The sequence below is a fragment of the Onychomys torridus genome, chromosome 15 (assembly GCF_903995425.1).
Source record: "Onychomys torridus chromosome 15, mOncTor1.1, whole genome shotgun sequence".
Classification (NCBI taxonomy): domain Eukaryota; kingdom Metazoa; phylum Chordata; class Mammalia; order Rodentia; family Cricetidae; genus Onychomys; species Onychomys torridus.
The window spans coordinates 46,342,205-46,355,302 of NC_050457.1; the positions used below are offsets into that span (position 1 = coordinate 46,342,205).

General features: G+C 40.6%; 1 protein-coding gene across 1 annotated transcript in view; it reads right to left on the minus strand.

The window, feature by feature from the left end:
* Osmr (oncostatin M receptor) overlaps positions 1 to 13,098 on the minus strand; it is a 63,550-nt gene that overhangs the window by 27,185 nt on the left and 23,267 nt on the right. The window contains exons 4-7 of the mRNA XM_036206704.1: positions 10,140 to 10,311; positions 7,268 to 7,546; positions 5,778 to 5,913; positions 4,968 to 5,119 (exon numbers count right to left, since the gene is read on the minus strand). Of these exons, the coding sequence (XP_036062597.1) occupies positions 4,968 to 5,119; positions 5,778 to 5,913; positions 7,268 to 7,546; positions 10,140 to 10,311 (739 nt within the window). The remainder of the gene's footprint in view (positions 1 to 4,967; positions 5,120 to 5,777; positions 5,914 to 7,267; positions 7,547 to 10,139; positions 10,312 to 13,098) is intronic.

Sequence of the window (13,098 nt, forward strand, 5' to 3'; positions counted from 1 at the left end):
TTTATTTATTATATTTGTGTTTTAATTTTACACATCAGTCATGGGTTCCCCTGTCCTCCCCCCTTCAGCCTCCCCCCCACCTTCCCCCCAGCCCCTCCCCTCCATTCCCATCTCCTCCAGGGCCAAGACTCCCCTGGAGATTCAATTCAACCTGGTATACTGACAGGCAGGTCGAGTCCACTCCTTCCAGGCTGAGCAAAGTGTCCCTGTGTAAGCTCAAGGTTCCAAACAGCCAGCTCATGCACTAAGGACAGGTCAGGGTCTCACTGCCTGGGTGCTTCCCAAACAGTTCAAGCTATTCAATTGTCTCACTTATCCAGAGGGCCTGATCCAGTGGGAGGCTCCACAGCTTTTGGTTCATAATTCATGTGTTTCCATTAGTTTGGCTATTTGTCCCTGTGCTTTTCTAATCTTGGTCTCAACAATTCACACTCTTACAGTCCCTCCTCTTTCTTGACAATTGGACTCCTGGAGCTCCACTTGGGGCCTGGCTGAGGATCTCTGCATCCACTTCCATCAGTTATTGTATGTTCATATCAGCATTGTTTGTAATGGCCAGAACTTGGAAACAACCTAGATGCCCTTCAACTGAAGAATGGATAAAGAAAATATGGTACATATACTCAGCAGAGAAAAACAATGACATCATGAGGTTTTCAGGCAAATAGATGGATCTAGAAAAAATCATTCTGAGTGTGGTAACCCAGACTCGGAAGGACAAACACGGTATGTACTCACTCATAGGAGGATACTAGATGTAAAACAAAGATGACTAGACTGCTACACAACTCCAGGGAGGCTACCTAGAAAATGGGACCCTAGGAAAGACACAGGGATCACCCAATGACAGAGAAATGGATGAGATCTACATGAACAACCTAGAGGACAGTGGCAGTAATGAAGGGCAAGATTTGAGGGAAAGAAAGCTTAGGGGAGCAGGAGATCCCAGCTGGATCAAGAACAGAAAGGGAGAACAAGGAATAATAGACCATGATAAATGAAGACCACATGAGAACAGGAAGAAGCAAAGTGCTAGAGAGGTCCCCAGAAATCCACAATGATACATCCTCTGTAGACTACTGGCAATGGTTGAGAGAAAGCCTGATCTGACCTAGTCTGGTGATCAGATGGCCAAACACCCTAATTTTTTTGCTGGAACTCTCATCCAATAACTGATGGAAGTGGATGCCATCCTTTCTTACTATATGAGGATAGAGGTGGAGGCTGGGGCTGAGGCTGACACCTGTCCTGATGGTGATTAATTTGTGTTCTCTGGGATTTCTGGGTCTCTATCCTCAGATTTTCCTCACTTTAGGATTTGAGCTGACAAGACCGGTGTTGTTCTTTCATCCTTCTCCTGATATTGACGGCCCAATAACACAGTAGATGCTTGCAGAGGAATTCAAGTTCATGTGCTGAATGAAGTAAGGAGACAGCTGAGCCTCATAACTTGTGAACATAATCAACAAATTGACTTGCAAAGCAAAGCAGCAATGGTATTAGAGTAATCAGACCAATAACTTTAAATAATCACAAGAAATTTCAGGAAAATAGTCTTACTATTAGTATACAGAACATGTAGCAATTTTAGATGTGAACCTGATTTTAAAATCCTCAAGATATATAAAGCAATAGAAACACAATGAGAAATCAAACAATAGTATGTAATGGAGGACTCATGAGCCAACTCAAGGTTGTATAGGTCTGAAGAACACAGCTAACACCCTGAACTAACAGACACACTGTCCCAGGGTTAATCAATTCCATCCCTAGATGTTCCCCAAAGCTTCAGGTGGCAGATGCTTCTATGCACAGACAACATACTGACAGCCAGGTTCAGAACCCCCAATCCAACCTCACAAAGTTTAATGACCATGTATGGAACAGACACTGATGATTAGAATAAATTTCTGTCTGAAATTAATATCCAAAAATGTCTTCTATTTGGGAAATTTGAAACCCAAATAATTTGTGGATTAGTTTATGGATGGTATTAGGAAATTCCAAAGTTCATAGTGAAAGCATTAACATGTCAAAACTTTCTGGATTGTTTTGGATGTCCCTAATTGACTTCTCACTGGGGGGTTTGGCTTTACATATCTTATTTGTGGGATGGTCAGAAAACAAAAGGAGCAGCAGACTAAATTCAAGAAAGTGGAAGAAATCAGGTTATGAAAGTAGAGTGAAAAATCAACAACATACAAAAGATGTCATCAGATGCAGGGCACATTAAAAACCAAAATTTGGTTTTCAAAATAACCAGGATAGTTGAACTTCTAGCAAAACTGAACAATGAGAACAAAGACACATACAAACTTAGAAAGAGTCACAGGAGTGAATATACATGACAGGTAAGCTTCTTAAACAACTGGGAGGTAAACGGAATGATCTTCTAAAGTAAGAAGAATTCAAGATAAAGTTGTATGTACATGGTGAAGACATGGCATATGGATAACCGGACCTTCTGAAGAACTCTGTAGAAGAGAGCTAACAAGACTGTGGTTCATTCAACCTTTAATCTTCCCTAATGCTTATTGTCTGACAATATGACAGATCCTTGAGCAAATATGGGAAATTGTAACCCAAAGATCTTTCTTAAAAATGTTGTTCAGAACCACATGCTGAAAGAACATACCATATTACTGAAAGTATCAACCTAAAATAGACAAACTCTAGTACAATTGGTGGACTTTAAAGAAAAAAAAAAACCTATGGCAACTAGGCCAAAAGATCAAGTGTTTAATAATGGGAAAAAGCACATGGCAAGTGCCTTGGGCATTCATCCATGTTCTTTATGTGAGTAGAGAGTGGAGCAACAGAGTTCATTAAACCCAAGGGAGATAGTGTTAAGTGATTTTATAGCCACTCAACCTGACTTTTAAATACAAAGGTAAGTGTCCAACTTTGGCATTCGAGGATTCATGGGACAACTGTTCCATCAGCCCTTTCTAGAGAACCCCCTAGAAAGACAACTCAAATAACAAGCATGTGTAAAAAAACTTTTGCAAGAGAACTAATGGTGAACATTAAAATATAGTTATTTATAAGCTAAAAAAATCTACCAATGTTTTTAAAAGGGATAATAAAACATGCAAATATAACACTGCAAAATGAGAGGAGAGAAAAACCAAAAACTAAAACATAAGCCAGTTTTAGAACTGGCTGGAGTGACTATGATTTCTTAAATGTTCAAGGAATATACATGAGAAAAATGTAAAGTTCTATGAACAAAGGCCTAAATAAATGTAAGAATTACCATGTTCCACACATAGGAAGACTTAGTTATCACAAAGACACTGATGTATCCAAGTTACATTTGTAGATTCAATGTAAATCCAAAAATACCAGGAGAGGTTTGCATGGAATTTGATAAGTGAGTCCCAGGGTTTATGCAGAAGATAACAACTTAAAATGACAGGAACCCACCTAGAAAAGGGCAGTGAGAGACTTAGCTTCATCCAGACCCACTGCAACTGATGCCCGCGAAATTAGACGGGGGTATTAGTGTGGAAAGAGACAAACTGCCCAGCTGCACTAGGAGTCCGTGACTCCGATTCACTGTCATAACAGGAGGAGTTGGCATGTTAAATCAGTAGGGAAATAAGAGCTACTCAATGAACAGAAATAAGTGGTTCTTCCAAAAAACAAAAAAACCTCAATGTTACATCCCAACTTTATTTGGTATATAAAACTCAGAGATTTAATTTTAAAAACACTTTAAAACCCAGTGAAAAATTATGATGACTGTATTTCTGATTTTGACTTTGGAATGAGACAGAATTTCTTTAAAGGATTTTGGCACAGTTCTCTATGTTAAAATTGAGATCTTTCATCGTCAGCAGGCATGGATGAAATTAAGAACTACAAACTGGGTGAAGATATTGGCAGCATAGGAACCAACAACAAAGCTCTGCATTAAGAATGTATGGAAAACTCTTGCTAATGGGAAAACCAGAACAACCCATGGAGGAATGAATAGGAGCAAGCACATTGTAAAAGAGAAAACGGATGTGTGTCCAGCATAGGAAGAGATATTTAAATTGGTAACCATCAAGAAATACCATTTTATGCCCAATTCAATTGGCAAAGTAAAAGGTGATCCAAAGTAAAAGGTGATCCAGCAATGTTAGGGATAATAAGTAAATCCATAGAATGAGAGTATAACTGGAAAACTATTTTGGAACATTGTTTGAGAGGTAAGCATTAAGGAAGACTATGTCTCCACCAATTCCATTCTTAAGTACATACTAACAAAGAAATACATGTGTACAGACACATGAAAAATCCTAATATTAATTAAAACACTACCCCAAGCAAAAAATGATATAACTTGCAAACCATTGAAAGAGATGAATGAATAAAACTGTACATTTCCATGAAGTGCTACATAGTAGTAAAGATACTACAGCAATGTTCCCCAGTACAAGCACATCATGGCAACTTAATATTATACAAAAAGTCACTACTAGATTGCTACAGATGGCTTGATACACAATAAGGCCCAGATCTTTAGAACAAATAGGAAATGAAAACATAAATCTACATTTCTACTCACAATTTAAAGTAAGGGATCATTTTGGTAGAAGAACAGAGAGACAGACTCTGGAATAGACCATGCAATAAGTATATGTCAGGATGCTAGTTTTTTTTCTTTTTCTTTTCTTTTCTTTTCTTTTTTGAGCTGAGAATTGAACCCAGGGCCTTAAGCGCTCTACCACTGAGCTAAATCCCCAACCCAGGATGCTAGTTTTAAAGTTTGTTAGAGAGCTCATTGATACTTGAGATATGATCAAAACAAGTGCTTGGGAATGCATGCATCCATGAGGGTAAGTGTGAGCCAAGAAAAGTACAAAGATTAGCTTCACTTGGGTTGTGGACTAGGCTACCATCCACAGAGCATTCACTGAGTCTCACTGTATTAAATGTTACACTAATGGCCATCATGGGCTGTGGTATTGCCGTCTCACCTCTATGGGTCAGGTTAAAGATGATGTTGACACTTCTTTTCCTTAGCTTGTTTTCAGTTGTGAGTGTGAAGTTGTATGTCTCCTGTGAATCTTCAGTGATTTGCCAGGTATGTGAGTTTCTGTGGTTAGAAAGCTCACGTCTCCCAGAGAACCTTAAAAAAATGGAACAAGACAGCACAGACAGGGTTTAAACACTTCCATCAAAGCAGATGTATACTGATCTTTTGGAACTTTTAAGGCACGAATCCATTGTTCTGTCACCAAATGATACCAATAATAAAAACATTTCAATGAATTTTCTGAATGTGATGAAGGGTGGTATAGACATCAACTAATCCAGTTGAATATTCTTAATAATTTAGAAAAATTAGGGAAAGTCATATTAACAGATAAGACTATGCTAATACAAAGATACACAATCAATTATTCTTATTTTTATTGTATATGTTCTTTCAGAGCACAGTAGGTTGAAGGCTCTACACCCCTGCTTTAAAAGATTTTCTTGTGATTCCAGCAGGCAGTTGTGACAGTTGTGAAATATTTGTATATTTTCTGCAATGTCTAGATAAAGTTCTCCTTGCACTCCATGTGTTCTTTTGTGAATTGGAGTTGGACATTTTCTAAAGACACTTTGACATATGTTTAACTCTGAAGGGTAGGAGAAAGAAGTATATCCAGAAGAAAGAAGACACACTCAAGAGGATGTGTCTTCTCTAAGGGGGGGGGGATGCTTCTCTAAGGGAGAATGACTTGTCACATTATGGTTAAACAAGGAAGAACCTGGAGATGATGTAACCAGAGTAGACTCACGATTCATATAAAGTGTAGTTTTGAGAATCTTGTTGAGACCAAGCCAAACCAGTGTCTACCCCAGGTTCCCACGAACATTTCAAAGTCTTAAAGTCTTGGGTTTCACAGGAAAAACTCTTGGGCTCCTCGAGTACTTCTGTCCATACAAAGGAAAAGACAAAAGAGCCAATCAACCCCTTTCATTGAATAAGTCAAAAGGGAAGTTTTGCTTGGGGTCCTAAGTCATAGTCCTTCAAACCAAGCAGGGATCAGGAGGTGTAAGTCAGCAGATCAATAGCCTCAGAGAGGCACATTTCAGGGGCTTCCCCTTGTGAATTTCTCCTCCATTCTGGGACATCTTGGGGATGGGTAGTCAATCTTATGCATGAGGTTGACATCTACGTCTATATGAAATAGGTTTGGTGTTCCATTTTGAGTCTGTGGCTTGCATTACAGCCTAGGGATGTCAGCCAGACTATGAACTAGCTTAGTTCTGCAGTGGAGAGCAGAGAGTCCCAGGAAGGGCAAAGCTCCTTGAAAATGTGGGCCCACTTCTGTTCCCAAACCCTACAGTAAGGGATTCATGACAGAGGCATCCAGGCCTGGAATTTCCTCCTTTGGCAATAGAGAGAGATGTTTCAGATACCTTCCTATGGTGATGGAAACCAGAGAGCAGACATAGAAGGCCATAACATAGGCACACTGCAGCCTACAGAAAAGTCAGCATGCTCTCTCTCCACTGAAACAGGCCTAGGAATTAATTCTCCAGCCACTTAAGAACAGTATTGGCCACCATTGTTGAACTAATACATTGGGGCTAGAAGCCACCCATATTCACAGGTTTTATAACCAAGCACTATGCTCATTTACAGAAATGACCAAGAGGACAAGCCCTAGCCAGGAGAAAGGGTCAATATAGGACTTTGGACCTCTGAGCACCACCCTTCTGTGGTTGGCTGGTCTACGGCACCACTTTTCTCTCCACGATTCTGACAGAGTTCCAGCTCAGTTGAATTGAGGGAAAGAGAATATTTTCTCAGTGGTCCAGGTCATATCCTGAAATTTCCCTCCTTTAGCACTGTTAGTTCTAGCAATAAAACTGTTAGCAATAAAGCAGGAACAATAGGGAATTCTGGGAGTGTTGTTTTGGGTATTATTTTCAAAACCTCTTTTGGAAGACTTGTGAAGTCAAAGAAAACTAAAACCACAAGTGAACATATGTTCTTGCTTTCTGGTACACGAGATCCCAGGTGTTTCACAGGAAATGAGAAGAAAGGAGACCTAGCTCTTTAATACAGTGCTTCTTAACCTGTGGGTCACGATGCTCACAGGGGTCACATATCAGATATCCTACATGCCAGATATTTATATTACAACTCAAAACAGAAGCAAAATTACCATTATGAAGTATCAAGGAAATAATTTTATGATTGGGGGTTACCACAACATGCAGACCTGTATTAGAGGGTTGCAGCTTTAGGAAGGTTGAGAAGCTCTGGGCTAATACTTACTTGAGACAAAGAGAACAGTACCAAATGGTTTGTCAGTAGCATTCATGGCTTCACAATTGATGTTTGTCCCTGTGTTGCTAAGGAACACAACATTATTCAACTTTATTAATGATGTGTGTGAATCAAGCTGTTCTCCATGGATTGGTTCATCTTGCAACTTACAGGATGCATTATAGAGATAATGCCCATATACCAGACACATGGTGACATTGGAGCCTTCTTCCAACAGTTTGTTTTTAGGAAGTATTAATAATGTATTAGGTTGAACTGAAACTTGTACTGCAAGACAAAAAGCCTTGGTTAGAGTCTTACTCAGATTTCAGGACAAATCCCTTCCCATTCCCTGTAGTTATTATAGTTTTATACTACCTTCTTGGGAAAATAGCAGCCTAAACTTCCACGTGATTCCTGGACCTTTTGGTGGGTCCAAACCAGTCCTTCCCATATCACCTTTTGTCACACTGTTCCAGCTAAAACAGCCTCATTATCATCACTTCCAGTTATTGGGATGTTGCTATTATTTGTAGCTGCTCTCTGTAGTGCCTCCATCATGCAGGAGGCTCTACATGAAGCATTTGAGTTCCTTATCTCAAGTCAGCCTCAGGACCTCTCAGCAATGGGATAAGCAGGGAGTCTTAGCTGAGTTTGCTCAACTTGTCAGTAGTAAAACCATATGCAGACCTCCTAGGCCTCTGTGATTGTCAACTTAAGATTCAGAATCCTAGGAGATGAGTCTCTGGGCATGTCTATGAGTGATCATATTGATTAGGTTAATCAAGATGAGGAGACCTTCTCACTGTGGGTGGCACCAGTCCCTGGCTAGGATCCTGAACTGTATGAAATGGAGAATATGAGCTGAGCACTAGCGTTTCTGATTCCTGATTGTGGGTGAGATGTGATCAGCTGCTGCAAGCCCCTACCAACCTGACTGTTTATGCCATCATGGACTGAACCCCTGAAATGAAAGACAAAACAATCTCTCCCTTGAATTGCCTGAACACAACTAAAACTTGTCCAGCTCCAAAGCTATGTGTCTCTCCATCATATCGAGTCAATCTCTTCCCCCTTCCCAGAGATGCTGCTCACTCAACTTCCATCTCCTGCTGCTCCAGTCTTTCCCTCTGTGTGACTTCTGACCATATCAAAATCCTTAGGACTCTCCCTCTTTGAAGGGACTTCCTCCATCCTGACACCTTCTCCAGTGTCTGTCTCTAGATGGCCTTCTAGAAGAAGCTTCCCCCTACCTGCCCCCCAGACTTTACTACCTCACCTCCATCTTTCAGCCTGATATAGCGTAGCTGCTCACCTATCAGGCCACTAGATATTGCTGACACTGACCTTACCTGTGCCAAGTGCCATGTGCATAGCTTTTCTGAAGGCTTTTAAGACCTCTAGATGAATCTACTGAACAACTGTGGTGGAGAAACAGCTCTCTGGGGGTCAGGATTTTTATTTATTCTTGTATACATTTTACAGTTACAGTCTTAAGAAGTCTAGTCCATTTTACCAAGGTTGTTTATAACACATTTACTTCTTTTTCTCTTGCTGTTGTTTGCTTGTTCTGAGATGGGATCTCATTATATATTCTTGGCCAGCCTTGAACTTGCTATCTAGTACATTCATTTTATACAACGAGTTTATATTAACCTCTGACTCATCTACTGAGCACTGATTATGTGATAATAAGCATGGCTTTTTTAAAAACTATTTTTCTACATTTCCAGTTTCTTTATGTATATATATATGTGTATGTGTGTGTGTGTGTGTGTGTGTGTGTGTGTGTGTATGTTGTGTATACACACACACACACACACACACACACACACACACGTATATATAAAATATTTCACCAGTAAGCCAGTAAGATATAGTTGTAAGTACAAGGCTTATGTAAGTTCTTTACCTTCCCTGGACCTCATTTTCTGTATCTATGAAGTAGGAATAAAAATAAAGCCTATTTCTTAGGATTAATGTGATAGCTAAACCAATGTCTATTATTTAAAACAGTAGAATGTCTACTTAATTTTATTACTATCAATGTATGCATTAAGCTCTTCCTGAGCTAATAGATTGCTAGTTTCAGTTGATAAATTTGCATCAATGCTTGGCAAAGGAATGGTTACATTAGTAGAATTTCATATAATATGTCCAGACATATAGTGAGGAATACTGTTGCTGTAGATCTGGCCTGTAGCCAAGTAGAACATGAGAAGCTATGGCAAAGCCCACTCTAAATTTTACCTACAACAATGTTCAATGATTAAAATTAAAGGATAGTTAGTTATTTGTTCACAATTCTACACTGTAATGAAAGGCTGCTTTCCTTGTCCTAGTATTGCTCCTGGCCTCTAAGTTGAGAATTGGCAAACCACAGCCCATGAGCCAAGTCAAGCCTACCATCTATTTTGTAAATAAAGTTTTATTGACAGACAGCTGTTTTCATTTGTTTACACATTGTCTAAGGTTGCTTTCTGAAGACATAAGTGCCATAGTCTTAAAGGAAACTGTTGGGCCCTTTACAGAAACATTCCCAATACCTATTCCATATATATATTTGTGCTGCTTTAATAAAAACACATACACAACTTTAGAGTAAACATATTTCTGCATATTTGGAAAATGGATACAGAATTATCTGAATCACATAATTAAATCAAAGAAGGTATTCAGGGGTAAAACTTCAGACATCTAGATCTCCACAGGGAATTTCAAAACTACTTTTTAGTTCTCTTATGACCAATGAAAATAATGTCAGTGTCAACTCAGATGCTTTCAAAGGGAGTGACTATCCTTCAGTTGACTACTGATCCCTGATTATACTAAATCTGATCATTCCTGTGACCACTTCATTTGTAACCATTTCTCTTCTTACCACTAACTTCTTTCCAGGAACTCCAGTTGCTCCAGGAACTCTGTGGAGGGTGTTTGCCATCATTTACCATAGCCCTTATTCTTAGGAAATGTGTCCCGCATTCTAAGGGGATCTCAGACTTCCAATTCCAATGTAGAACTTGGTTCCACTTCACAGTGGTGTTGTAATTCTCCTAAAAATGAAGGAAATATTTGGAGATACACAGTCCATTACCTCCTGGAAAATAGGTCAAACTGAATTATTCCAAAGTACAAACTTCTACCTCACTTTGACTCTACCACAATGCTACGTTAAGTCCCTTCACTCTCTTGCTCTGATGTCCTTGCAAGGGCAGCTATAGCCTGCTGTCTCCTCAGTCCCTATGACTGTCACATTGCCTGGGGGCCCACACAGATCAAGTCCCTATGACTGTCACATTGCCTGGGGCCCATACAGACCAAGTCCCTATGACTGTCACATTGCCTGGGGGCCCATACAGATCAAGTGAGTGAAAAGAGGTCATTCAAGCCTTGAATCAAAGATCTGAAACAGATATTCATCCATGCTGGTTACTTAGACCTTAGAAATTCCAGAAATCTAATTAATTAAATGGTCCTTTTAGAAGTAAGCAGTCTCTACTGGTATTTTAAAATATTCACTTTAGCCAGGGTTAGATCACACTAGCTAAATTTGAGCAAATGGGGTAATCTTTCATGGCATCCTGGGAATACCAACGTTTCTAGAAGTGGCCGCTGTTTTTCTCTCTTGTCTTTTCAGATGTGGTGGTCCGATGGACCACATCCTTCCACCAAACCTCCTCTGTCAGAGCCATTGGCCCTAGAGACACCAATCAAACAGTGTCCCTCATACTACTCTTTGAGGACCCTACTCAAGATGAATTGATCTTTCTAAGACATGGGCATCTCTAGTCTCAAATTTGATTAACTTCAATGGTGCCTGACATCTTTCTCTACCTTTCAAGGCTTCCACAATCTGGCTTCCACTAATCTGAAGGATCTCTCTCTGGTCCCAATAGTCTACCCAACACTTTTGCCTGTGTTCCAGCATCTCAGTATCTGCTCATGAGGCATTTTGGGGTTAGTGTCCTCCACTTCACTCTGCATTATTGAAGTCCAGGTTGTACTCCATCTCCTTCATGAAGCTTTCTTAAAATATCTCAGTGCTGAAGATTGAGCACAGTGCTTCACACATGGCTAGTGAGAACTCCCCTGCAGAGCTGCACCTCAGGTTCCTGTGAGATTTCTTCTGTTCTTTCCCTTAAGTTCTTCCCATCTCCAACTGTGGCAAAGCCTTCCTGGCATTTACCTGTGACTCTTGTGTACCCAAGAGAGCAGAGACCATGCTTTCTTCAGGAACTCATTTTCATTAGTGTGCCCCTCCAGTACCCCTGCCCTGTCCCCAAGTCTGTGCTGGCTAGTTTTATGTCAACCTGACACAAGCTGGAGTCGTCTGAGAGAAGGGACCTCAATTGAGTGCCATAAGATCAGGCTGTAGACAAGCCTGCAGGCAATTTTCTTAATTGGTGATGGATGCAGGAGGGCCCAGCCCATTGTGGGTGGTACTGTCCCTAGTCTGGTAGTCATGGTCCTGGGTTCAATAAGAAATAAGGCTGAGCAAGCCACGGGAACAAGCCACTAAGCTGAACTCCTCCTCCATGGTCTCTATATCAGCTCCTGCCTCTAGGTTCCTGCCCTGTGTGAGTTCCTGTCCTGACTTCCTTTAATGACGAACTGTTAACTATTTATGGATGGGTAGCAAACAAAAACAAAAACAAACAAACAAACAAAACCCTTCCCTCCCTAAGTTGCTTTTGGTCACAGTGTTTCATAACCCTAGCTAAGACACATTCCTTACAGCACCTTGAATTTCCTGGGGAGGCTACTGTGAGTGTGTACCCAGGTACCTTAGTACAAATGACAAGTCCTCAGTATGTGGAGTCCAGCAGTCGCATGTCACACTTGTAGGCAACAACTCTTACATCTCTGCCCTGCTCAGATCACCAGTCTTAAATCATAGGAACAACAGATACACAGCTGTGGAACGAGAAGACTGTAGTCCATCCAGGTACATTGAATTGTGGGCCTCCTTACTACTCCATGTAGATCAGAAGTTTATTTAAAGTGTTCATATTTTATATCAGCTTATTATTTTACTTTATTCTTGGATCACAAACCACCTTTCTGTCTGCCTGTTTTGATATCCTGATTCAAGAAGCTTTCATTATTTAATAAAGAGCCTTGAGACATTACATTTGAATATTGTTAAATACAAAGTAAACACTAGACAACAAAAGAAAAAAAGAAAACTGAACTAGACACTGATGGTGAACTCACTATGCTGTCAAACCAGCCACGGAGTTGGGGTTCCCCTGTGAATCTCCCCAGATCCACCCATTCCTGCCCTGGTAGTCACCTGCAGCCACCGCTCACATCTCGAGTCCCCCCTTTATCTTACTGCTCTCGGGGTAAATGCATCTGATTGTCCTCCCGTGGCCCCGGGTGGTCTTGCCCTGCACCTGCCTGCCCCAACCTGTCTCCCTGTGCTCTGAGCCCACACACTGTATCCTGCCTTCAAATTTGGTAGCTTCCCACACCCTTCTCTCAAGGCCTCTGATGGCTCCTGTTGGGTTTTCCAAGAGATCTTGGTCCCACCTTTCACACTAAACTAACTCCAACTCCTCTTTCATACACTGGCTCAAAGAATCTTTCTCTCAAATTGTGGGAGAAAAGTAGGCCTAACCCCAACATTCACAAGTGACCCTTATACCCTACACACATTTAGAACATCCCATTTGTGTGCTTAGCTTTTAAATCCCCACACCTTGCACAACCACAGTCCAACATTCTAAGCTAATTTAGACACTTGATTAATATGCAGTGGGTCGTGTTTCCCTAGACACTGTGGATTCTATCTAAACTCAATTTATGCTCTGTAGTCTTTATAGCCTTGTCAATGAAGA